Source organism: Muscardinus avellanarius (assembly GCF_963383645.1).
Source record: "Muscardinus avellanarius genome assembly, chromosome: 11".
NCBI lineage: Eukaryota > Metazoa > Chordata > Mammalia > Rodentia > Gliridae > Muscardinus > Muscardinus avellanarius.
Window position 1 is genome coordinate 101,208,804 of NC_137797.1, and position 27,631 is coordinate 101,236,434.

Below are 27,631 nucleotides of genomic sequence, written 5' to 3' on the forward strand. Positions count from 1 at the left end.
AGACAGCCTCAGCTACTTAGGCCCTTCACAACTTAGTGAGACCCTGTTTAAAAATAAAGAATAAAATATAGAGCAGGGGTGTAGCTCAGAGGTCGACGACCCTGGGTTCCATTCCCAGACCTGCAAAAAAAAAAAAAAAAAAAAAAAATCCTTTTGCTTATTCTTCACTTAGTTTGGTTAAAATCTGTGTAAATTATGTCAGCATTTGCTCATATAGTAATATAGTTGTGATTCTTTAATTTTGTGTGTAGCTGTACCAAAGTAACGAAAGGAAACTGAATATTAAACTAACCACAAACTGGGTTTGGTGGTAGGTACTTGTAATCTTGGTTCTTGGGAGCCTGAGACAAGGAGGTTTGCTGCCAGCCTCAGCAGCTTACTGAGGCCCACTCTGCACCTTAGCAAAACTGTTTTCAAAGTGAAGAGTAAAATAGGGCTAGGGGTATAATTCAGAGGTAGAAAACTCCTGGGTGCAATCTCCAGTACCTCAAAACAAAAGTAAAAATGCTAAATCACAGGTGTAAAGTATACCCACTAGCGATGGGAAAGATGGATTATTTTGTTTGGAATTTCATATCAAGAAGGAAATTGATTTTTTTTTTTTTTTTTTTTTTTGGTGGTGGTGGTACTAAGGATTGAACCCAGAGGGACTGTACTTCCAAGTGATACTCTTAGCCCCCTTTTTATTTTTGTTTTGTTGTTGTTGTTTTGAAACAGAGTCTCAGTAGGTTGCTGAGAGTGCTGCTAAGTTGCTGAGGCTGCTCTTGAACCTCTGATTCCCCATCTCAGCCTCCCAAGCACTGGAATAACATGTGTGCCACCTTGTGTGGCTAGGAAATAGATTTTGAAGGAAGGGAAAAGTAGTGAAAAGTAGGCAAATCAAATTAGTGTATTCTTGCGAGCTGGGCATGGTGGCATATGCTTGTAATCGCAGCATTTGGGAGGTTGAGACAGGAGGATTGCAGTTCTCGGCCAGCCTCAGCTACTTAGTGAACCTGTTTTCAACTCAGTGAGACCCTGTTTCAAAACAAAGAATAAAAAATAGGGCTATGGGTGTAGCTCGGAGGTAGAATGCTCCTGGGTTCCATCCATAGTACTGCCAAAAAAAAAAAAAAAATCAGTGTCATTCCTAGACAATGTTAATATAAAGGATGGCATTAAAAGTTTTTGTAAAGCAACCTGCTGTACTTGTTACTCAGCTGCTGTGCCAGCATCCCCAGTGGAAGTAGAGAATCTTACCTCTGGAGGGGTCGCTGATTTTCATATTTTTATTGGTGTATAACTTTTAAATGAGAAGGAGAAAAGGCATAGTAGCGCCACCCATATTTCTGTTTGTATAGGTAGTATACAGCCACAGCGTTCATTTAGTGAAATCCAGAAATCATATAAGTTTCTTGATTTGCATTGTATGTATATTTTGTCTTCTACCTAGAGTCTGCATTCAAGAGGAAATACTCCAGAAGAGGGAACTAGCAACTCAAGATGTGCAGCTCAGTGGCTGCCAAGCTGTGGTTTTTGACAGATCGTCGCATCAGGGAAGACTATCCCCAAAAAGAGATTCTGAGAGCTCTGAAGGCCAAGTGTGGTGAAGAGGAGCTGGACTTTAGGGCTGTGGTGATGGATGAGGTGGTGCTGACAGTTGAACAAGGAAACCTGGGTAAGTCTACACTGAGCGATCTTTTGAAGTTTCACTTAGAATTTGAGAATCTGCATGTCCTCGGAACAGTTAGGACATATGAGTCATTAATAGCCTTATTATCTATGATAATAAAATCTAGTATCTTTTCATAATTATTTTCATTGATAGTCACATTTTGTTCATGCATTGTTTTACAGACTTTTTTTAGTTGTCTGAATATTCTTAGTTCATTGAATTCTTTGTCAGATAATTTATAGGTTTCTATTTGTTAAAGGTTGATTTCTAGATTTGTTTTAGTTCTTCTATTGAGTCATGTTTCTGTGTGTGTGTGTGTGTGTGTGTGTGTGTGTGTGTGTGTGTGTGTAAGTACTGGGGATTGGCCCAGGGGCATTCTACCTCCGAACTACACTCCCAGCCCTATTTTTTATTCTCTAGTTTGAAGTAGGGTCTCACTAAGTTGCTGAGGGCTTCACTGTGTAGCCGAGGCTGCTTTGAACCTGGGATCCTCCTGTCAGCCTTCCAAGTACTGGGATTACAAGCGTGCACCACCACACCTGGCTAGCCTTGTTATTTTTTTACAGACTGGATTTGTATAGGGATTTTTTCTTTTTTTTCTTTTTTTTTTGGTGGGTCTGGGGATGGAACCCAGGAGCATTTGACCTCCAAGCTACACCCCTGCCCTATTTTTTATTCTTTCTTTTTGAAGCAGGGTCTCACTAAGTTGCAGAGGGCTTCACTAAGTAGCTGAGGCTGGCCGCGAACCGCGATCCTCTGGTCTCAGCCTTCCGAATGCTGGGATTACAAGCGTGCACCACCATGCCTTGCTTGTATAGGGAAATATTTTCACCAGTCAATCAGTGAGGGTTATTGGAGGTCTCTCACATGTTCTCTGGAGATGTGTCTTCTCAGGGCTTACAGATGTAATTTCCCAGTTAGATACCTTGGACAGTTGTTTATTCGGATGTTTTTAAATCTCTTGCTCCCTCTGGTTTCCATATATGGTACTACAGACTTTGATTTTGTAAAAGACCATCAGCCCCTCTTTTTTTCTTCAGCAGCATCCAAAGTAGGCCAGTTTCCCAACAGCCCTTTAAGTCCGGCACGACAAGAAAGCATTCGTGACAGCCCTTTTCAGGGAAAAACTGAGTAGGGCAATTTACTTCTCAGTTGCATTGACCTGTGCTAGCTTTGTGAAAGGGACATTATAGATAAAATGTAAAGGCTTTCCTTATCTGTTTCTTTCTTTTTTCTTTTTCTTTTTTTTTTTTATATTGGAGATGAAATGCCCCTGGGCTCAATACATAGTGCAAAGAAAAAAAAAAGGCTATACTGATTAGTACTGATTAGCTAAATCACAGTATATACCAGTATAACAAATTACATAGCCATTAAAAAGAAGGTAACAGAGCTAGATGTGGTGGCACAGGCTTGTAATCCCAGTACTTAGAAGGCTAAGTCAGTAGGATTGCAGGTTTGCGGCCAGCCTCAGCTACTTATAGTGAAGCCTGCCACAATTGAGTGAGACCCAAAATAAAGAATATAAAAAATAGGGATCGGAGGTAGAATGCCCCTGGGTTCCATCCGCAGTACCACATACACAAAAATAATAAAAAAGTAATGATGGCAAGACTGAGGATAACAGTATAGTAAGATTCTCAGCAACCTAGCAAGACCCTGTTTAAAAACAAAAAATAAAAAGAACTGGGAATAAAGCTCAAAAGCAGAATGCCCCTGGCTTCAGTCCCCAGTACCCCTCCAAACACACACACAAACTTCTGGGTGTGGTGGCACCCACCACACCAATAATCTCAGATGCAGAGGTAGGAGGGTGGTAAGTTCTAGGCCATAACAAGACCCTTCTCAGAAACATATAAACCACTCATTTGCAGCCACCAGAAAACAAGAGGAGACTTGCCCAAAAGCACAGTTGTATGTGCATAATACACTAAATATGGGTGCTATTGAGAATGGGAATGATTCCATGCTTTCCGTAACAGAATTGAACACTTAATGTTATCTAGTCAAGAAGATACAATAAGACCAGAGATGAACGTGATGAAAAAGGCAAAATGGCTAGGCATAGAGGTGCATGCTTGTAATCCTCGCACTTGGGAGGCTGAGACGGGAGGATTGCACAGGTTCGAAGCCAGCCTCAGCTACTATATAAAATAGGTCTGGGAGGATAGCCCGGAGGTAGAAAGCCCCTAGGTTCCACCCCCAGTACCACCACCAAAAAAAAAAAAGTCAGAATGGCACTTCTTAAGACCAAGTTAAATGATTTCTTCAAGCCGGGCATGTGGCGCATGCTTATAATCCCCGTGTTTGGGAGGCTGAGACAGGAAGATCGCGCAGGTTCGAAGCCAGCCTCAGCTACTTAGTGAGGCTTCCAGCAACTTAGACCCTGTTTCCAAATAAAATATAAAAAAGGTCTGGGAATATAGCCCGGAGGTAGAAAGCCTCTGGGTTCCACCCTCAGTACCACCAAAAAAAATAAAAAATAAAAGATTTCTTCAGGATATTAACAATATTCTTGCCTACAGTTATGTGGAGAATTGCTTGTATAGTTTACCCTAAACCTCTGCTCTTTGAAAGTAGGTCTTTGCTAGTATTTTATCCTCAGGAAAGAACAACAGACAATTGACAGGCATATATTTTGTTTTCCAACATCTAGTATAGTATTTTGGATTTTTGATAACTTCTGGAATTTTTTGAAAGCTTATGCAATTCTAAGGACATTAAATGTTAATATTCTGTTTTGTACACAACTAAAAACCTATGGGTTTTAATCTGTGTCAAAAATCATGTGTGGCCAGCCGGGCGTGGTGGCGCACACTTGTAATCCCCGCGCTTGGGAGGCTGAGACAGGAGGATCGTGCAGGTTTGAAGCCAGCCTCAGCTACTTAGTGAGGCTCTCAGTAACTTAGTGAGACCCTGTTTCCAAATAAAATATAAAATGGGTCTGGGAGTCTAGCCCAGGGGTAGAAAGCTTCTGGGTTCCACCCCCAGTACCACCAAAAAAAAAAAAAAAAAAACGTGTGGCCAGGGCGTGAAGGGAGTCCCACCAGCCAAACTTGAGATGTTTAACCATCAGAAGGAATAATTAAAACTGAAAACATGGTAAATGCAAAAGAATTCCATGAATTTATAAGAATTATAGAGAAAGGGTAAAAAATCATTTTTTGCTACTATCTAAAAAGGCTTCATACAAATGACTATTTTAAAAACTGGTAATGTGGGAAAATTATAATTAGCTCACCATTTTTGGAGAGATTATGGCTCATTCTCAGTAGAGAAAATCCCTTTAATGAAGAAGGTCAATTGATAAATAACTCAGTGGCACAGACTGCCATGTCATTTTGTGCTTCCTGGCTGTATAAACCAGGAAGTATCTGCCATCACCTATGAAGTAAATTTTTACCCAAGATGTACATACTGGATATAATTATGCTTACTTACAGGAAATCTCGAAAAAAAGATATCAAAGGAAATTATCAGATAAATTCAGAATATGGTACATAACAATTGTTTTGATCACTTTACAACAATGTCATAGCTGGACGGGGTGGATTATAAAAGTCTATAATCCAAGTGCTTGAGAGGCGGAGACAGGAGGATTGCAAGTTCAAGGTCAGCCTCAGCAATTTAAGACTGTACCAAAACAAAAAAAATTTTAAAGGCTGAGTATACAGTTAGGAGATAGAATGCGCTCAGGTTCGATCTCTAGCACCGTACCAAAACATGCCATTTAGAAATTAAGGTGGAAGGGCCGGGCATTCGGGAGGCGGAAACTGGAGGATCGAGGTTGAGGTTCGCGGACAGCCTCAGCTACTTTAGTGAGGCCCTTAGCAACTCTGTGAGACCCTGTTTAAAAAAAAAGAAAGAAAGGTGGAGATGTTGTTTTACATTTAAAATCCTAGGTAGACAGTACATTCAAATGAATACATTAGCCTGCAGAGAGTCAATATGAGAAGATTAATGGAAACAGATATTTATCTTTTTTTTGGTGTGTGGTACTAGGGATTGAACTCAGGGCTATTCTAATTCCAAGTTACTCTCCCAGACTCTTTTTATTTTATTTTTTGGAAACAGGATCTCACTAAGGCTTCACTAAGTAGCTGAGGATGGCCACAAACCTTCGATCCTCCTGTCTCAGCCTCCCAAGTACTGGGAACATGCATCACCACGCCTGACTAACATTTATCTAAATTTTAAAGAGAACAGGATAATTGGTAATGCAAATTTATGGCATTTAAATAAATCTCAAGATTTACATAAAATGTTAAGAAGTCCTTATTAAGTTTGGCTAAGAACTCATATACTAATTATCAAGCATATTATAAGTATGTTTGGGGGGGGTACTGGGGATTGAACCTACGGGCATTCTACTTCCAAGCTATACCTGCTCAGCCCCATTTTTTATTTTTTTGTGTGTGGTACTATGGATAGAACTCGGGTATTCTACCTCTGCACTCCCAGCCCTATTTTATTTTTTAGTTTGAAACAGGGTCTCACTAAGTTGCAGAGAACCTAAGTTTCTGATTACAAGTGTGTGCCACCACGCCCAGCTTATTTTTATTTTGAAACAGAATCTCAGTATTTTTCTTAAAAAGGAATACCTCTCTTTTCTCATCTAGCACATTTAATTTTATGATCTAATATTACTATTCCTCCATTATTGTGTATTTCTTTTTAATGATTTTGGTTTCATTTCTATGTATTCTAGGTCTACGGATCAATGGAGAACTGATCTCTGCCTACCCCCAGGTGGTAGTAGTGAGAGTTCCAACCCCCTGGGTGCAGAGTGACAGCGACATCACTGTTTTGCGCCATCTCGAGAAGATGGGCTGTCGACTTATGAACCGACCTCAGGCCATCTTGAACTGTGTTAACAAGTTCTGGACATTTCAGGAGTTAGCCGGCCATGGTGTTCCTCTTCCAGATACTTTCTCTTATGGTGAGATCATGAATAAGAATGTCTACCTACTTATTAAAAGCACCGATCTTTTTGAGATCTACATCAGACTAATATGGCAGATTGGTGAACATGAAAGAGTTTCTTATTGAAGTGACTTTCAGTTTGACAAACTGGGCAGAAGTTTTTGTTTGTTTGTTTTTTTCAGGTGGAGATAGAACTCAGGGACATTTGACCTCCAAGCTACGCAGCCCCTGCCCTAATTTTTATTCTTTATTTTGAAACAGGGTCTCATTAAGTAGCTGAGGCTCATTAAGTAGCTGAGGCTATCCACAAACCGCAATCCTCCTGTCTCAGCCTCCCAAATGCTGGGATTACAAGCGTGCGCCACCATGCCCGGCTCAGAAGAATTGAGGGTTTTTTTTTTGTTTTGTTTTTTCAGTATTAGGGATGGAACCCAGGAACATTCTACCTCTGACGGCCCTATTTTTTATTCTTTATTCTGAAACAAGGTCTCGCTGAGTTGCAGAAGGCCTCACTAAGTAGCCGAGGCTGTGACCCATGATTCTCCTGTCATCCTCCCAAGTACTGACATTACAAGTGTGTGCCATCATGCCAGGCTTTGAGTTATGTTTTGAGATTAGTTCCATGATACAGAGTAGAATGAGGTTAGCAAGCTTTTTTGATAAAGGCCAGAGAATAAATATTTTAATCTTTATGGACTGCCTGTTCTTTATGGTGATCCTCAATAATACTATTTTTGAATGAAAACTATATAGAGAAATTGTGTGTGTATGTGGTACTGGGGGTGAAATCCAGGGGCTTTTCTACCTCCAGGCTATATGCCCAGACTTAATTTATATTTTATTTGGAAACAGGATCTCACTAAGTAGCTGAGGCTGGCTTCAAACCTGTGCGATCCTCCTATCTCAGCCTCCCAAGAGCTGGAATTACAAGCATGTACCACCATGCCTGGCTATAGATAATTTTTAAACAAGAATAAGCTAGGTGTGGTGGTACACACTTTTGATATCTGTAGTTGGGAGGCTGAGGTTGGAGTGTCGTAGGTTTAAGGCCAGTCTCAGCAACTTAGGGAGACCTTATTTCAAACTAAGTAGTAAAAAAGGGCTGGAGGAAGCCAGGCGTGGTGGCATATGCTTGTAATCCTAGTACTTGGGAGGCTGAGACAGGAGCATCACAGGTTCGAGGCCAGCCTCAGCTACTTAGTGAGCCCCTCTGCAACTCAGTGAGACCTTATTTCCAAATAAAGAATAAAAAATAGCTCTAGGGATGTAGCTCAGTGGTAGAATACCTCTGAGTTCAAGCCCCGGTACCACAAAAAGGGGGGAAGCTAGAGGTATACTTGGAATGAGAATGCCCTGGGTTCAAGCCTCAGTTTCCACCCCTTCAAAGATAAACACGTGGATATGGCTCTGTTCCAATTAAACTTGATTATAAAAACAGAAAATGAGCCAAATTTGTCCTATAGGCCTTTAGTTTGAGATAAGAGATTTTTTGGCTGGGGGATTGTACTGGGGATGGAACTCAGGGGCATTCTGTCACCAAGCTATACTTCCAGACCAATTTATTCTTTTATTTGGAAATAGGGTCTCACTAAGTTGTTGAGACTGGCCACAAACCTGAAATCTTCCTATCTCAGCCTCCCAAGTACTGGGATTACAAGTGTATGTCACCATGCCCAGCTTTTATTATCTTTATTACCATTTTCATAATAATGCTCATAAAAATATTTTTTGGGGGGACACACTAGGGATTAAACCAAGGGGCATTCTACCTCTGAGCTATACTCCTAGACTCATTTTAATTTTTATTTAGAAACAGGGTCTCACTAAGCTTGTAAGGTTCTCACTAAATTACTGAGTCTGGCCTGGAACGTGTAGATATACTGTGCCTGGCTCATTTTATATTTATTTATTTATTTATTTATTTATTTATTTATTTATTTGCTGATCTGGGGATGGAACCCAGGGGCATTCTACCTTTGAGCTATACCCCCTGCCCTAATTTTGGTGGTACTGGGGGTAGAACCCAGAGGCTTTCTACCTCCGGGCTATACTCCCAGACCCTTTTTTTTTTTTTTAGTATATTTTATTTGGAAACAGGGTCTCGCTAAGTTGCTGAAAGCCTCACTAAGTAGCTGAGGCTGGCTTTGAACCCGTGTGATCCTCCTGTCTCAGCCTCCCAAGCGCGGGGATTACAAGCGTGGGCCACCACGCCCAGCTGCCCTATTTTTTATTCTTTATTTTGAAACAGGGTCTCACTGAGTTGCAGAGGGCTTCCCTAAGTAACTAAGGATGTCCACAAACCATGATCCTCTAGTTTCAGCCTCCTGAATGCTAGGATTACAAGCATGCACCAACACGCCTGGCTCATCTTTATATTTTTTAAGAAAATTATTTAAAGTGTCTTAAAGCAGTTCTTCTAAAACTGGTAAAGGATTGCTTTTTAAAAAAAGTCAATCTGCTGTGAATTAATATTCATGTAAAATATAATAAAATTATCACAACCATACCATGTTGCTATAAAAACTTAGTGCTTACTCTTGCTTTTTATAATTACCTAATTATAAAAATAAATCACAAACCAGACACAGGTTATAGGACCAAACTTTGAGTAACATTTCTTTTTTTATTTTTATTTTATTTTATTTTTTTGGTACTGGGGATTGAATTCAGGGCCATTCTACCTCCAAGCTACACCCCCAACCCTGTTTTTTATTCCCCACACACACACACACAGTACTGAAGATTGAACCCAGGGGCATATTACCTCTGAGCTACATCCTCAGCCTGATTTTATTCTTTATTTTGAAATAAGATCTCACTAAGCTGCGGTAGCTGAGGCTGGTCATGAACCTGGATGCTCCTGTCTCAGCCTCCCAAAGACTGGAATGACAAGCATGCGCCACCACACCCAGCTTCTTTATTTTGAAACAGGGTCTCACTAAGTTGGGAAGGGCCTCACTAAGTAGCTGAATCTGGCCGTTAACCTGAGGTCCTCCTGTCTTAGCCTCTCAAGTATTGGGATTATAAGCACATGCACCATGCCCAGCTACAAGTAACATTTCTATAAACATACTGGGCTGTTGTATATACTGCCCTTTCAGTTCTAGTTTGGAACAGAACAGTACAGTTTTCTGAAAGGCATTTCTCTACGAATAAATGTTCATTTGAATGTTTGTAACTCCTAGCCCTGTTTGGGGCTTTAAAAAGAAATCCCTGTCCTCCCAAATAGGTGAGAACTTACATTCTCCTTTCATCAACTAGGGAGGCACGTGCGCACACATACACGCGCACATGCGCACACGACAGAATGTGCATCAGTAAAAATTCTGTCTTCCTAATGTTTTTGGAAGATTAACTTATATCATGGTTCTGCAGTTCTGATTTTTATGAGAGTGGAAAGGAGATAAAAGTTAATCAAATGAGCAAATACTACCTTTGTTCTAATGTTGATGGGTTAAAATTGGTTGTTAGATTATCTTAATTTGTCTAAACTGCAGTTTCTTATATTGCGCTTGTTTAATGAACCATGTCCTATCTCAATTTTTCTTTATTATCATGCTGACTTTTTGCAACTACTCCCATTTTTGTTCTAATCTTGAGGCTGTATCATTTGTTCTTGGGCAGTAAAGGCAAGTAAAAAGCAAGACTTAAGCTTATGAATGTTGAATACCTCGGGAGAAAGAGTTCTGATTAATAGTGGAGATGAGAAAATATGATATCATTTGATAATAAGGAAGGCTATATATGCATACATCTATAGATATATACCTTTTTATCTCTTCAACCTTAAATAAGTCTTTTTTTTTTTTTTTTGGTGGTACTGGGGTTCCTGAAAGCCCTTCTACCTCCGGGCTACACTCTCAGACCTATTTTATACTTTTTAAATTTGGAAACAGGGTCTCTTAAACCAGCACCACTGGCTTCGAACCTGCGCGATCTTCCTTTCTTCGCCTCCCAAGCGCGGGGGTTTACAAGTGTGCGCCACCACACCTGGCTAACCTTGAATAAGTCTTAACCAACTTTTTCTCCACCTCATCTCCTTATTTATTTATTTATTTATTTATTTATTTATTTATTTATTTATTTATTGGTGGGTGGTGCTGGGGATCAAAATGAGGTCCTGGCACTTGCTATACAAGCACTGTACACTGAGCTACACTCCAGCCCTCACTATTCAGCTTCTTAATCTGACCAGAGAATAGTATATATTAAAGTAAGTGTCAGTATTCCCTCCCACCCCAGTATTGGAGATTGAATCCAGGGGCTTTCTACCACAGAACTATATCCCCAAGCATTCTTAGAATTGCCTAGACCGGCCTTAAACTTGTGATCCTCCCACTTTAGCCTCCCAGTCACTGAGATTACAAACATGTGCCACCATGCCCAGTTTGTGGCTTTTATTATTTGTGTGGTGGAAAAATAAGATATAAAAATGTGAAAAATGGTATAGAATTATGAAACTGTTTAATTGAGGGATACTTAATTTCTTTAAGTTGAATATCAGAATATGTATAGTTTGAGCCAAGCCTGGCAGCGTACACTTGTAATCCCAGTACTTGGGAGACTGAGACAGGAGGATCACAGGTTCGTGGCCAGCCTCAGCTACCTAGTGAGGCCCTCTGCAACTTAGTGAGACCGTTTCATGATAAAGAATAAAAAGTAGGTTGCAGGTATAGGTTAGAGGTAGAATACCTCTGGGTTCTATCCCCAGTATTGCAAAAAATAAAAAAATTAAAAAAAGAATATCTATAGTTTAAGATTGCTATTTTCTCTTTTTTAAGGTATGGTTTTTTTCTCTTTTTTTTTGTGGTAAGGGTGGAACCTAGGGGCTTTTCAACATCTGGGCTACACTCCCAGACCTATATTATACTTTATTTGGAAACAGGGTCTCACTAAGTTGCTGAGAGCCTCACTCAGTAGCTGAGGCTGGCTTCTAACCTGTGTGATCCTCATGTCTCAGCCTCCCAAGTGCTGGGATTACAAGCTGCACCACCACGCCCGGCTCTAGGTATGGTTGTTTTAAACTGATAGCCAGTTGTATTTTCAAGTTATATTCTCCAAGAAAAGCTGGCCATCAGGCTCTTACCCTCTTACCTCCATGTGCTATGTCTTTGGCGTAGATAAAACTGATCAAAAAATAATTCTACAATTATTCTTAGATTTCTTCTTTGTTTAAACCAGGTGGCCACGAAAATTTTGCTAAAATGATTGATGAAGCAGAAGTACTGGAGTTCCCAATGGTGGTGAAGAATACACGAGGTCATAGAGGTAGTGTATGAACTGTTGATGTGTACATACTTTAAAAATTACTTCTGAAAATTATCATAATATGGTGGTATTATTTAAAATATATGCTTTTAAACCAGGCATGGTGGCGCACACTTGTAATCCCAGTACTTGGGTGGCTGAGACAGGAAGATTGCGCAGGCTCAAAGCCAGCCTCAGTTACTTAGGCCCTTAGCAACTTAGTGAGACCCTGTTTCAAAATAAAGCATAAAAATTATGGCTGGGGTTGTCACTCAGAGGTATAATGCCCCTGGGTTCCATCCCAGTACTGCAAAAATGTGTGTGTGTGTGTGTGTGTGTGTGTGTGTGTGTGTGTGTGTTCTTATTGGTACACTGTAACTCTATATCATAAATTCAGAGTGATAGGAACATACATACACATAGCAGTCTGTGAGCTTCCCCTTGCCTCACCACTCCCTCCCATTCCCCATACATGGTTTTGGCATTGATAATTTCATATTTGTACATAACAGCAATGGAAGTATTCTTTTCATCAATGTCACCACCCACCTCTCTCCCCAGACCCCTCCCATCGCTCTGTTGGAGTTTTTCCTCCTTCATCTGGTCCTCCTCTCCCTAATTTCCACAGATGAGGGAAAACATCTGACCCTTCACTTCCAGTGACTGGCGAATCTCCCTTAGCACAGTATTCTCAATCCACTCATTTTCTTGGAAATGACTTGATTTTATTCTTTCTTCTCTATGGCTGAGTAGAATTTCATTGTGTGTATATCTTGTAATTTTATAATTTCATCTCTTGAAGGACACCTAGATTGGTTCCATGATTTAGCCGTTGTGAGTTGTGTTGTTATAAACCTGGATATGCATATATTACTGTTGTTTTCTGATTTCAGTTCTTTGGAAAGATGCCCAGGACTTATATAGCTGGCCATATGGTGGTTCCGTTCCCAGTCTTCTGAGGAACCTCCACACTGATCTCCATAGTGGCTTGAGCCAATTTGCAACCCCATCAACAGTGTAGAAGAGTCCCCACATCCTTGCCAGCGTTTATTGTTTGAGATCTTGATGATTGCCGTTCTAATTGGGGTTAGATGGAATCTCGGCAGAGTTTTGATTTTCATCTCTCTGGTTCCTAATGATGCTGAACATTTTTTCATATATTTATTGACCATTTGTAATTCTCTTGTGAAATGTCTGTTTAGTTCAGTTGCCTTTTTTTTAATGTTAAGTTTAATATGGGTGGTTTTGAAACAGGACTTCTGAAGAATAGCTGCATGAAACCTCACACTTACTGCAAGTTCAGTTTGTCTAGAAGCTGTTTCTATTTAATAGTTATCCTGGAGGCTTAAACTTGCATATTTAGACCAAGGCTTTATTTATTTATTTATTTATTTATTTATTTATTTATTGTGGATCTGGGGACGGAACCCAGGGGCATTTGACCTCCAAACTACACCCCTGCCCCCCCCACCTTTTTTTTTTTTTTTTTTTTTTTTGCAGGTCTGGGGATGGAACCAGGGTATTCTACCTCTGAGCTACAGTCCCTGCCCTATTCTTTATTCTTTATTTTTAAAGCGGGTCTCACTGAGTTGCAGAGGGCCTCACTAAGTAGCTGAGGCTGTCCTAGAACTGCGGTCCTCCAGTCTCAGCCCCCCGAATGCTGGGATCACAAGCGTGCCCCACCATGCCCGGCTTGACCAAGGCTCAAATTAATGTCTTTATCTTCTGCAACAACACAAGGACCTTAGATCTCTAACTCCAATCACCCTCCTTCCAATGTATAAGTCTAAATGTAAAATCACAACTGTAAAAATATGTAAACTAGTATTTGAAAATATTATGACTTCAGGTTAAGGAAGATTTTTTGTGTGTGTGTGGTACTTGGGGTTGAACCCAGAGGCTTTCTACCTCCGGGCTATACTCCCAGACCTATTTTATATTTTATTTGGAAACAGGGTCTCACTAAATTGCTGAGAGCCTCACTAAGTAGCTGAGGCTGGCTTTGATCCTCCTGTCTCAGCCTCCCAAGCGCGGAGATTACAAGCGTGCGCCACCACGCCCGGCTTAAGGAAGAATTTTAAAGGCACAAATAATGTATAAATCCAAGGACAAGCTTATTTTTAGTGCCTTTATTGGAATGGCTGGGTCAAAGTTCAGCTGGGACTATTGATTGGATTCTTTATATTTGGCTTCTAATATGATATAATCAAGAACTACAGACTTCCTATGATTGCTTAGTAAGCAAACAAGCTGCATAACCTTTTATGATGTAGCCATTTATAGAATTGCTTCTGTTATGTTCTTTTGGTTGGAGCTGTCACAAGCCCTTTTGTGTTCAACAGGAAAGGACATAGATTCTGCCCCCAAAGGGAGAAATTTATAACCATATATTAAAAAGGGTACCTTCAGGCTGGGCGTGGTGGCGCACGCTTGTAATCCCCGCGCTTGGGAGGCTGAGACAGGAGGATTGCACAGGTTGGAAGTCAGCCTCAGCTACTTAGTGAGGCTCTCAGCAACTTAGTGAGACCCTGTTTCCAAATAAATTATAAAAAATAGGGCTGGGGGTATAGCCCGGAGGTAGAATGCCTCTGTATTCCATCCCCAGTACCACACACACAAAAAATAAAAGAGTACCTTCAGAGCTAGGTATGGTGGTGCATGCTTGTAATCCCAGCACTTGGGAGGCTGAGACAGGAAGAATAAAGGATACAATAAAAATAAAGAAAAAAGTAGGGCAGGGGGTATAGCTCGGAGGTCAAATGCCCCTGGGTTCCATCCCCAGATCCGCAAAAATAAAGAAACAAACAAATAAATAAATAGGCTGGGGGTATAGCCCAGAGGTAGAAGGCCCCTGGGTTCTATCCCCAGTACCACAATAAATAAATAAATAAATAAATAAATAAATAAATAAATAAATAAGCCGGGTGCAGTGGCACGTGCTTGTAATTCCAGTACTTAGGCTAAGCAGGAGAATCATAGGTTCAAGGGCAACCTCATCTACTTAGTGAGCCCTCCACAACTTAGTGAGACCCTGTTTTAAAATAAAAATAGCAGGGTGTGGTGGCACACATTTGTAATCCCAGCACTTGAGAGGCTGAGGCAGGATGATTGCACAGGTTCAAAGCCAGTTTCAGCTACTTAGTGAGGTTCTCAGCAACTTAGACCCTGTTTCCAAATAAAATGTAAAATACATCTGGGAGTATAGCCTGGGGGTAGAAAGCCCCTGGGTTCCATCTCTAGTAGCGTGCGCATGTGTGCACGAGCGCGCGTGCGCACACACACACACACACACAAATAATAATAATAATAATAATAATAATAATAATATGTCTGGGGTTATAGTTTAGAGGTAGAATACCTCTGGGTTCAATCCCTAATGCCATAGATAGATAGGTAGATAGGTAGGTAGATAGATAGGAAGGAAGGAGGACTGGGGGTATAGCTTGGAGGTAGAATGCTCCTGGGTTCAAACCTCAGTGCTATACAAATAGAAAAAGAGATTACCTTTATCGGTGTGTGCATGTGTATATACATATACACATGCATACACAAACAGCAGAACAAATTAGAGAATTCAGAAATAAAGTGTATAATAACAAACTGCTATGTTACTATAGATCAGTAGTGTTAATGTACTATATACCAATATAAGGACATATGCTTTACCTTAGAGGAAAAATTTTAACAAATGAGACTGACATTGGCTAACCTTTCAAGGAATGCAAAGCTAGACCTCAACCTCATAACACATACCAAAATGAGTTCTAGTTCACCAAAGCCAAGAGTATGGGATTGAGAGAGACAGATTTATCAACTTTGTCTTTTTTTTTTTTTTTTTTTTGGTGGTACTGGGGTTCCTGGAAGCCCTCCTTCCTCTGGGCTACACTCCCAGACCTATTTTATATTTTTGAAACAGGGTCTCTTACGCCAGCGCGGCTGGCTTCGAACCTACGCGATCCTCCTGTCTCCGCCTCCCAAGCGCGGGGATTACAAGCGTGCGCCACCACGCCCGGCTCAACTTTGTCTTTAAACATTTTTGCTTTGTTTTATTTATTATAACCAAACTGCATTGATTAAAACAATTCTAACAACAAAAACAACGTCTAATTGATTCAGAAAGTAGATTGGAACAGAAGACTGTGCAGGTAATAGGTATCAACTGCCTACAGTTTGATGACTTTACATGTATTACAGGTTTTTCTTACCCCTTTTCAATCATAGGCAAAGCTGTTTTCTTGGCTCGAGATAAGCACCATTTGGCTGATCTCAGCCATCTTATTCGTCACGAAGCTCCTTACCTGTTCCAGAAGTATGTTAAAGAGTCTCATGGACGGGATGTGCGTGTCATTGTTGTTGGAGGCCGTGTGGTTGGCACCATGTTACGTTGTTCAACAGATGGAAGGATGCAGAGCAACTGTTCACTAGGTAAAAGCAGTGAAGGTGTTTTTCTAGTATATCATGTAAATACTATAGTTTTTCCAGTAAGTATTTGTATATAACTATAGATCTTTTGCTTAATGAGTTGAAAAACTGTCTGTGGAGGTGGGTACTTGGGGTGGAACCCAGGGGTATTTTACCTTCAAACTTCACCCTCAATTCTATTTTTTATTCTTTATTTTGAAACAAGGTCTCACTAAGTTGCAGAGGGCCTCACTAAGTTGCTGAGGCTGTCTGCGAACCTGTGATACTCTTGTCTCAGCTTCTCAAGTACTGGGATTACAAGCATGCACCACCATCCCCAGCTTAAACATTTTTAACATGTAAATATAATTTGTAAAAATGCTATCAGTGTAATATATACTGTTGTTTTTCTATTTATGAAATTAGCTTTTGCTGGATCATGGATTTGCTCACACCCAGGTTTAATTTATAACCCAGTCAATACATTTATGAGATGTCTAACCAAAGTTAGGGATTCCCTTTTTGTCAGTATACTTACTTTGTAGAGTTCATTCAAGCTGTCTCTAACCTATTTTACTCATTTATCCAAACAAGATTGCTAATTCTGATTTACTTAAATATGTGGTTTTGTCAGGCATGGTGGCACACACCTGTTATCCCACCACTTGGAACTAGGCTGAGACAGGAGGATCACAGGTTCAGGGACAGTCTGAGCAACTAGTGAGGCTCTCATTAACCTATTGAGAGCATTTCAAAATAAAAATAAAAAATAGGAGGCAGGCACGGTGGTACACGCTTGTAAAGGGAGGCTGAGACAGGAAGATCACAGGTTTGAGGACAGCCTCAGCAAGTAGCGAGAGTGTGTGTCATCAACCTAGTGAGACCCTGTTTCAAAACAAAAAATAAAAAGGCCTGAGGTAGGAGCTCAGAGGTAGAATGCCCTGGGTTCGATCCCCCCCCCCCCCCACACACACACCAAAAAAACAAAACAAAAAAAAAAACTAGGGCTAGGGATCTAGTTTGGAGGTAGAATGCTCCTAGGTTCAATTGCTAGAACCAAAAATATTATATATTTTGTTAGATCTCTGAGAACTTAGGCTTTGGTTTTTCTTTACTTTTTTTTTTTTTTTTTTTTTTTTTGCAGTACTGGGGATTGAACTCTGGCATTCTACCTCCAAGCTACATCCCCAACCCTATTTTTTATTCTTTATTTATTTTGAAACAGGCTGTAAGCTGCAGCGGTCTCAATAAGTAATTGAGGCTGTTCGTAAACCATGATCCTCTCCCAAGTACTGGGATTACAAGCATGTGCCTCCATGCCTGGCTCTGTTTTTTCCTCGTTTTAACTACTTTCATAGTAATTGTATCTAGTTCATGGCCTTAAATATAATTATATCATTATATATTGCTTATTTTCAAATTTGTATCTTTGGTTTAAGCTTTCTTCCTGAACTCCTGGCTCATATAAGTAACTAGCATTTTTATGTCTGAACACCTGACTGCTCTTCCTACGTTTACCACCATATTCACATATTCTTTTTTTAATTCTTCAAACGGCTGCAAATCATTTCTCACCATCTCCACACTAACCCATTTGTCTTATTTGGATGACTTGTGGGAGCCTCTTAGTTGATCCTCTGAGTCTGCCTTGCCCGCCTCCTGTCTTCCTAATACTAGGAGCACCACAGAGCCTAATACAGTGCTGAAAGTGGTTTCTTGTTGGGTGTGGTGGTGCACACTTGGAATCCCACTGACTCAGGAGGTGAGGCGGTGGATCACAAGTTTCCTTCCAGCCTGGGCAAATTAGAGACCTGCTTTAAAATAAAAGATAAATTAGGGCTGAGGGCATAGCTTAGAGATAGAATGCTCCTGGATTGGGGATGCTGCTTATTGGTTGAAGGCCTTTGGGTTCAGTCTCTAGTAGTGCAAAAAAAAAAAAAAAAAAAGGTTTTATTTATTATGGTTTTAGTTACCACCTGAAATTATGTAATGGCAAATTTCAGAAGTAATTAATTTGTAACTTCTAAGGGTGCCATTCTGAGTAGCGTGAGATCTTGTACTGTCAGGTGCTCTCCATTTCATCCCGCCCGGGACATGAATCATGCCCTTGTCCAGTGTATCTGCATTGTACATTACTGGGAATGTAAACATGCTAAAACTATTAAGATGAAGCAGTGTGTGCTAGGTGTGTTGACATAAATCTGTAATCCAGTACTGCAGGTTTGAGGCTAGCCTGGGCAACTTAGCAAGACCTTGTCTTTAAAATTCTCTCAAAAAGGGCTAAGGATGGAGCCCCATGGTGGAACCTCTTGAATGTTTGATCCCCAGTTACAACACATTCTTTCTCTCTCTCTCTCTCTCTCTCTCTCTCTCTCTCTCTCTCTCTCCCCTCCCTTCCTCCCTCCCTCCCTTTCTCTGTAAGTATGAAATTCAATATAATGGATATAAGGATAAAGTAGGAGCATACAATTAGTTAAGACATCTTAATTTATACTTCCCCACCCGCTGGAACTGGTATTGATGCTAGGCAAGTTCTCTGCCTCTGATCTGAACTATCCCCCCCTTTTTATTATTATTTTTTAAGATTTAAAGAAGTTTAATAAAAGATAGAAATACAGAAAATAGAAATACAGCCCCATGCCAAAATGGCATGAGTGGGTGACTCGAAATGAATACACCTCCCTTTTTTTATTTTTTGGTGGTTCTGAGGGTTGAACCTAGGGGTATTCTACTTCTGAGCTATACTCTCAGCCCTTTTTATGTTTTTGTTAGGAAACAGGGTCTCTCTTCATTGCTGAAATCCTCAGTACATTGGTGAGGTTGTCCTTGAGCCTATGATCCTACTGTTTCAGCCTCCCAAGTAGTGGGATTAGAGCTGTGTGTCACCATACCCAGCTTTATTTATTTATTTTTTTTGAGACAGGTTCTCCCTAAAATATTGTACTCTGCTGGGCTTGAACCTAGGATTCTCCTCTCTTCAGCCTCCAAAGTACTGCGATTATAGGTTGTGCCATTGCACCGAGCTCATAATTTTTTATTTTGTATGTTTAAACTAAAAAAACTACATAAGCCGGGCGTGGTGGCGAACGCTTGTAATCCCAGCATTCGGAAGGCTGAGACCGGAGGATCGCAGTTCACAGACAGCCTCAGCTACTTAGTGAGGCCCTCTGCAACTCAGTGAGACCTGGTTTCAAAATAAAGAATAAAAAATAGGGCAGAAGGTGTAGTTTGGAGGTCAAATGCCCCTGGGTTCCACCCCCAGACCCGCAAAAAAACCAAAAAAACTACATAGCTGAATTTTGTTTTTTATTTCAGTGTGAGAACTTGCCATGTTTTAATGGGAGATTTGTTCACATCCAGTATAATTACTAATATACTTTAATTATGCATTTATTATGCAGTTATAGTTATTTATCTTTTTTCTTTCCTGTTTTTTTTTTTGTTTGTTTGTTTTATGTTTTCCCACTGGAGATTGAACACAGGAACATTGTACCTCTGAGCTACATCCAAGCCCTATTTTATATTTTATTTTGAAACAGGGGCTCACTAAGTTGCTGAGGCTGGTGAGATACCTGTGATCCTCCTGTCTCAGCCTCCCAAGAACTAGAATTACAGGCATTTACTGTCACAGCTGGCTCTTTCCTGATTTTTACTGGTTCATAAAATAGCATTGATTCCGTATCACCTTTGCCCCCAAGTGCAGTTAATTTGAAAGGTCAGCAATGGCTTTCTATGCCATTAGTTGGGTATTTTCTTTTTTTCTGTGTTCATAGTCAGACACTTATTCTCTACTATTAGTTTGAGAAGAGAACAATTTTCCCTGATACTTTTTTTTTTTTTTTATGGTACTGGGGGTGGAACCCAGAGGCTTCTTTATTTTTCTACCTCTGGGCTATACTCCCAGACCTATTTTATATTTTATTTAGAAACAGGGTCTCAGTAAGTTGCCAAGAGCCTCACTAAGTAGGTGAGGCTGGCTTTGAATCTGTGTGATCCTCCTGTCTCAGCTTCCCAACTGCTGGGATTACAAGCGTGTGCCACCACGCCCACTCCCTGATACTCTTTTCTTGTGTCAACATAATATGAAATCGATAAGTAAAATAAAAAATTAAATGCGAGTAAAATAAAAATAATGTGCATACGGCGGAGTGTGAAAAACACGAGAGAGGTCCGGTACACGTGGCATGTAAAGTTTTAATGGCACGGCTCTCCCGGGGATCAGGGCGAGGCACCGTGGGGCCCACGCGCCTGTCCGAAGCTTGAGGACGCGGGCTCTCCTTTTAAAGGCATGCATCTCGCGAGATGGGGGTTTACTCGCGGGAATGCCCAATTCTCGCGGGGGTTTCAGCCCCTCCCTTGCCCTGCAGAGGTCATGTGACACAAAGTCACATGAGTGCAGGACCCAACTTAACATTCCGGCCTTTTGATGGTAGGGATAATGGATGACGATTGGACCCTCTAGCTTCTTCCTGCTGTCAAGGGGCGTCGTCAGGGGCCCCAGGCCGGGAGGAGTCGGGAGTCCAGTCCCCCAGAAGGGGGTGCAGGTGGGTGCATAGCTGCAGTGCGAATTGGAGGTTACCCTGGACAGCTTAGTGATGTGTGCTTGAGGAGGCTTGAACAGGCAAGGGCTGTTAAAGAAAAAAACAAATCATGAGATTGAGCAGGCGACCAAAAAGGAGACTGGCTTACTCAGTACCTGGAGAGCTACCCTGAGCTGGCAAAGAGGATGGAGGTTGAGGGATCCAGGAGCCATCAGTCTTCAGCCAGGCTGAGTAGGGCCAGCGGCGGGGCCTGGTCTGGAAAGGTGCTCCCCCTGTGTTGAGGCACCTGGGGCTCACCCTTTTCCAAGGGCACTGTTCCAGTGGCCCTCCTGGCCGCACGCCGGGCACAGTCTGATTGGTGGGCGTGGCTTCGCCCCACTTCAGGCAGGCTCCTGGAGGTAGTCGTCATTGCAATCCTCCACACCTAGGTGGCGCTCCAGAGGGCTGAGCCGCCACCGCCAGCCAAAGGGCAGCTACCAGGGATCTGCTTTTTGGCAAAGTCAAGAGTGTATGCTCCATCTCCGCCTGTTTCTCTCTGGAATTAAAACTTAGATGCCATGTTAAGGTTCTGTCAGCTGCGACGGACCTATACTCACAAAGAGCACGTCCCGAGACGGGTGTCCAGCAAGAATGGCAACGCGGACTCCGCACGGGCAGACAGAGAGTGTCGCCCCAGCCCCGGCCTGTCGTTTCCCGTAGCACCTAGGGCGCGCCCGAGCGGGCCACCCAGCAAAATTGCAGTCTGGCGCAGGCCAAGATGGTGACTGTGACATCACCAGGCAGTGACTACGCGCCATCACAAAATGGCAGCTGGCGGGAAAATAAATGTAAGCTGATGGGGGAGAGCATTTGGAGGGATACCAGACCGCTTATAAAAGTTCCTAACTATTCCTGGGCCACCGCAACCTATTTCCCAACTCGTATCAAGGCAGACAGGCTCTCAGGGCATCTGCTAGTATAAAGGTTCGACTCCCCATAATTGGTTCGCGGGCGGAAACGAAGAACAGGAAATGGGCGTCCCCGATTTCCCTGCTCAATCGTTCGGAAACAGAGGTTAAGAGATAGGGAAGAACGTCTTCATTCCTTCTCAAAACCGGAGGATGACCTGGTCATCCGCAGGGTGGTCCCAGTGGACCGGGGGACAATGGGTCACCAAGCGCTTGGATTTTAAGGTCCCAGTGGACCGGAAGACCCAAGTCCGGAACCCGCTAACCAAGGGAAGGAGGCAGTTTACCGGAGTGAAGTGTTGCCAGCCAGTGCTGGCTGCGACAGAAGCGCTGAGAAGCTGCTGAGAGCGTGGTGGAGCTGGGGCGTGTGGATGCTGGTGGCTGGTGTGGACGGCACTGGTGGCTGGCGCAGGCAGGATCAGTGGGGGTGCGCAGGCGGCATGGCTTGCCGGGCCCGCGGCGTGGAGACAAAATGGCTTCCAGGCATGCGCCAGACGCTGAGGCTGGGCCCCGAGGAGCACCGCCAGTGAGCCTGGCTCGGGGCGGGTGGGGCAAACCGGCCAGAGGTCCCGGCGGTGACCGGAGAACCAAGCTGGAACGGTGCTTTAGGAGGTCCAAGTGGCAGGCAGAGGTCCTGGCCCGCGCAGGCGGTTGGCAGGCAGAGCAAGTGCCAAGCTGCCTGGCTCGGGCCAGAAAGATGGCCGCCAACTCCTAGGATTGGTTAGGAGTGGAAAGTGGGAGGGATTAAAGATTGTGAGGCCTCCAGTGAGGCCATGAGGTGGGAGGGGTTAAAGATGGCGAGGCCTCCAGTGAGGCCATGAGGTGGGAGGGGTTAAGGATGGCGAGGCCTCCAGTGAGGCTATGAGGTGGGAGGGGTTAAAGATGGTGGGGCCAAGATGGCGGCCCCCCAGTGATTCCACGTGTCCAAGATGGCGGGCCAAAGCTGGCGACCCCCCCCCAGTAATTCCATGTGGGTGCTTACCGGAATGGCCAGGCCCAGGCAGCAGGGGTGGGCAGGCACAGGGTGAAGGGCGCCAGGGCGCGAGTCTGAGTGGAGGAACCAGCTGGAGCGCGGGCTGGACTTGGCGGGCTGGGGGCTGTTTAGCAGAGTGGCGGCCACCTAGATGGAGGAGGCAGGCGGCCCCGGCAGGCGGGTCTAAGCAACGCCAGGCGCGGAGAAGACATAGGCGCGCGGTGTGGCGCAGTCCGCGGGCGGCGCGGTCCCATTCCAGCGGCAGGCAGCGTGGGCAGGCGGGAACGGCGGTTTTAGGAGGTCCAAGCGGCAGGCAGGAGCAGAGCAGGTGCCAGCATCACCCAAGGAGCCTGGCTCCGGGCGGGTGGAACTGGCAGCCTGGCGGCCGGCGAAGCCTGCACGCCCTGGCAGTGGTGGCTGTGGCCGCAGTGGCAGTGGAAGATTGCCATCGGCGCTCCAGAAGAGAGCACGTGGGCAGGAAAAGATGGCCACTGGCTCTCAGCAGAGCGCAGGGCTGGAATGATGGCCGCAGACTCTCAGCAGAGTGCGGGATCAGAAAGATGGCTGCGGACTCTCAGCAGAGCCTGGGGTGGGAAGAAGGCCGCCGGCTCTCAGCAGAGCGCGGGGCCGGAAAGATGGCCGTGAGCTCTCAGCAGAGCTCGGGGCTGGAAAGATGGCCGCGGACTCTCAGCAGAGCCCGGGGCGGGAAGAAGGCCGCCGGCTCTCCCGGAGAGCGCGGGGCTGGGGAAGAAGGCTTACGGTCCGGGAAGGCACGGGGCAACAGCGGCGGCAGTGGTGGGAGCAACGCCTGCAAGCGCTGGTGTGGGACCTCACAGTCGAGCTGCTGGCGGGTCGGAGAGTCCGGGGCTCAAAAAGAGAGTAAAAATAAAAAGAGAAAACAGAAAAAAAAAAAAAAGGAAAAAAATGGGGAGGGACCCAAGAGTTCTCCCGGTTCGGCACCAAATGATAAGTAAAATAAAAAATTAAATGCGAGTAAAATAAAAATAATGTGCATACGGCGGAGTGTGAAAAACACGAGAGAGGTCCGGTACACATGGCATGTAAAGTTTTAATGGCACGGCTCTCCCGGGGATCAGGGCGAGGCACCGTGGGGCCCGCGCGCCTGTCCGAAGCTTGAGGACGCGGGCTCTCCTTTTAAAGGCATGCATCTCGCGAGATGGGGGTTTACTCGCGGGAATGCCCAATTCTCGCGGGGGTTTCAGCCCCTCCCTTGCCCTGCAGAGGTCATGTGACACAAAGTCACATGAGTGCAGGACCCAACTTAACAGAAATCTTTGGGGATACTTTCATATCTCCTATCATTTCTTGCTTCCTCTCCTCCCTGATTCATTCATTAAAATGATAGTTTTGAGTGCTTCTTTAATCTTAGGTACTGTTACAGCAGTGTTTTTTTTTTTTTTTTAACTTAGCTGTGAACAAAATAGACAAAAGTCTCTGCCTTCATAGGCTTTACAATCTAATATTTTGCTGAAATCATTCAGTAGTTTCTTGGATTTTTTTATTTGTTTTTTGTGGTACTAGGGGTGGAACCCAGGGGTTTTCTACCTCCGGGCTACACTCCCAGACCTATTATATTTTATTTGGAAACAGAATCTCACTAAGTTGCTGAGAGCCTCACTAGCTGGGATTACAAGCGTGCGCCACCACGCCCAGCAGTATCTTCATATGTTAATATCAATTTTTTAAATTATTTTTTGATGGGACATGTGAGTGACAGATGCTCTCACAGATCTTTTTCGCTGAGAGGAGAATAATATCTTGACTGAGATACAATTCTTACACTGTATGGTTTTAGCTTCTGTTGTATTGCCTTAATTTTATTGTTGCAGTAGAATGTCCAAATCTGATTTTTTCTCCTTTAGATTTATCCTTTATAAGGTGGGGGGTTTTTTTGTTTGTTTTTACTGGAGCTCAAAATTTTGTTGGGATATTTTTTATTCTTTTTGTATAACTCTAACCTTGATTTTAGTAAGCAGTTTTAACTAGCAGACCAAGTTTTTTCTGTGGTTTGAGGAAGATTTTTTTATTATTGCCTCTGATTCATTTTTCTATGTTAACTCTCAAAAGTAATAGAGTAGTTCACTTCAGTTTCTCTACTTTTTTTTTTTTTTTTTTCTATCCTGGGGATTGAACACAGGGCTTCCAATATGAAATGCAAGTCCTCTACCACTGAGCTACATGCCCATCTGTTTTTGTTTTCAGATAGGGTCTGGCTGAGTTACCCAGGCTAGCCATGAATTTGTGATCCTCCTGCCTCAGCTTCATTGAGTAGTTGGGGTTACAGGGGTGTGCCGCTCTGCCCAGCTGTTTTATAACTGGGTCCCCCCCCCCCTTGGGTGATCACTAGGGTTTTTTTTTTTTTTTTTTTTTTGGTTTTGTTTTGTTTTGTTTTGTTTTGTTTTGTTTTGTTTTGTAGTACTGGGGATGGAACCCAGGGGCATTCCGCCTCCAAGTGACACCACTAGCCCTATTTTTTATTCTTTATTTTGAAACAGGATCTCACTGAGTTGCAAAGGGCCTCACTAACTAGCTGAGGCTGTCCTTGAACCCAAATCCTCCTGTCTCAGCCTCCCAAATGCTGGGAGTACAAGTGTACGCCACCACGCCCAGCTCTGATCATCAGTTTTTAGTTTAGCATCTGAAAGCCTTTTTTTGTTAAACTTGAATCCTCTTTTTTTAATGTGTATGTGTGGTACTGGGGTTTGAACCCAGGAGCATTCTTTGTTTGTATTTTTTAAATACATTTATTCATTCATTCATTTACTCTCCATATCTGCGGGTTTTACCTTCATAAATTGCTTTGATGTATTAGGATGCAATTAGACCTGTGGTAGTTGCATCTGTATTGAATATGCACAAATTTTGGGGGGTCATTATTCCTAAATGATACAGTAGAACAACTATTTACAGTGTTTACATTATATTAAGTATTTTAAGTGACCTAGGGATGATTTAATGTATAAGGAGAATATATCTAGACTATATGTACCATTTTATATAAGGAACTAAAGCATCAGCAGATTTTTCTTATTTGTGGGTAGTTCTGGAACTCACTCCCTTGTGGATACTGATGATGAGTGTATTTGGTCCATGTTATTGTAAGTAATGTGTTCTTTAGGGAAAGGTTAATGTGTTCATCAGAAAAAAATAATGTTAAAGTACTGAATCCATTCTTTGAGAGACAGTAGGGATGCAATTCCTTAAATTAAAAAATCTAGACTTCAAAATTCCAACTTTACATGTGAATAGCAGCTTTGTTTTCACTACAGATTCAGAAGAGAAGACTAGTCTTGGAGGTTGACCTTGATTTTATTCCAAAGTTGGTAACTTTCTATCTTGTTTTTTTTTCGCCAGGTGGCGTGGGGATGATGTGTTCACTGAGTGAACAAGGGAAGCAGCTAGCCATCCAGGTGTCTAATATCCTGGGCATGGATGTGTGTGGCATTGACCTGTTGATGAAAGATGACGGCTCCTTCTGTGTCTGCGAGGCCAATGCAAATGTAGGTTTCATCGCCTTTGACAAGGCTTGTAATCTAGATGTAGCTGGTATCATAGCGGACTACGCTGCCTCCCTTCTGCCCTCTGGCCGGCTCACCCGGCGTATGTCCCTGCTCTCTGTGGTGTCCACGGCCAGTGAGACTAGTGAGCCGGAGCTGGGTCCCCCTGCCAGCACTGCTGTCGACAACATGAGCGCGAGTTCCAGCTCTGTCGACAGCGACCCTGAAAGCACCGAGCGCGAGCTGCTCACCAAGCTCCCAGGGGGCCTGTTCAACATGAACCAGCTGCTGGCCAATGAGATCAAACTCCTAGTGGAGTGACCGCCGGTAAATAGTTAACCAGCAAACCCTGTAAAATTCTCCTTTTCTTTCATTTTTTCCCCTTTCTTTTTTAAACCAACTTGCAATGCTGTTCATGGAGGCTGCTCGGGAGAATGATAGAAAAATTAGTAGGATTAGTTGAAGAGGAGAAGGGGAAAATAGATACCTGCCAGGAAGATGTTACTGACTTTTATTTATAGATCCTATAGACAGGCAGGTAAGGTAGGATATAGAAAATGTCAGGCTCTCTTAGTTACCTTTTAAATTCCAAAAGTATTGTATGCTTCCAGGTCACGAGGAACATGAAATTTTTCTCTATGGTTCCTTTTTGTTTTCGTGCAAAAAATTGTTTTGATTCAAATATCTGGTAGCATAACTCCACATTGTGTTGGAAGATTCGTGAAGAGTGAGGAAAACATCTTAAATTACAGAAAAAAATTTAATATTACAAAACTGAAAATTCTCCCTTTTACTGATACCTAGAAGCTTTAGTTCATAGTTGTTTTTAAGATCTTCAGGGATTCTTTTACTGGGATTTTTCATTTTTTGTGTTCTCTTTTAATTTGGGTGGTGAGTAAGTTAAATATAACGCAAAGGCTGTTTAATGGCAAAGCTGGCATATTTGCATGATGAGAGGGAAATGAACAGTGTTGCAGTGTTGGTATACAAAGGAACATGTTTTATGTAGATAAAGTTACACTAGTTAAAATATGTGCATTGACTTGTATTTGTTAGTGTTTTAGTCTTTTTTGGAGGAATATGCTCTGTTAATGTTGCATTTTTTTTAATACATGCTAGTCTAACATTCCCTGCTCTATGCCTGCATCTTTTAACAATGGCCAAAGTGAAGAAAATGCTACCTTTCTGTTAACAAGACACTGACTTGAAACATGTACATTTAAAGCCTTTATTTTTTTTTTCCTTTTTTATTTTGGTGGTTAAACATGTAAAGAATAAGGACAAGGGAAAATCTTTTGGGGGCATAGCAAGGGCCTGTAAGTTCTTAACTATAAAGCTGAAGTGGTTTCTAATGCCAGCATTATATATTTACATTTTTCACATTTTACAAGGGAGTGTATATGTATGTGTATGCACGCATGCACGTG

At 42.7% G+C, this 27,631-nt stretch overlaps 1 protein-coding gene across 1 annotated transcript; it reads left to right on the plus strand.

The window, feature by feature from the left end:
• Nucleotides 1–1,436: 1,436 nt before the first annotated feature.
• On the plus strand, nt 1,437–26,525 carry RIMKLB (ribosomal modification protein rimK like family member B; the record flags this gene model as incomplete). Its single annotated transcript, XM_080706697.1, has 5 exons — nt 1,437–1,657; nt 6,363–6,593; nt 11,759–11,845; nt 16,046–16,249; nt 26,062–26,525. Exons 1-5 carry the CDS (start codon nt 1,483–1,485, stop codon nt 26,523–26,525), a joined length of 1,161 nt encoding a protein of 386 aa, XP_080562823.1. The 5' UTR covers nt 1,437–1,482.
• Between the last annotated feature and the right edge of the window lie 1,106 nt (nt 26,526–27,631).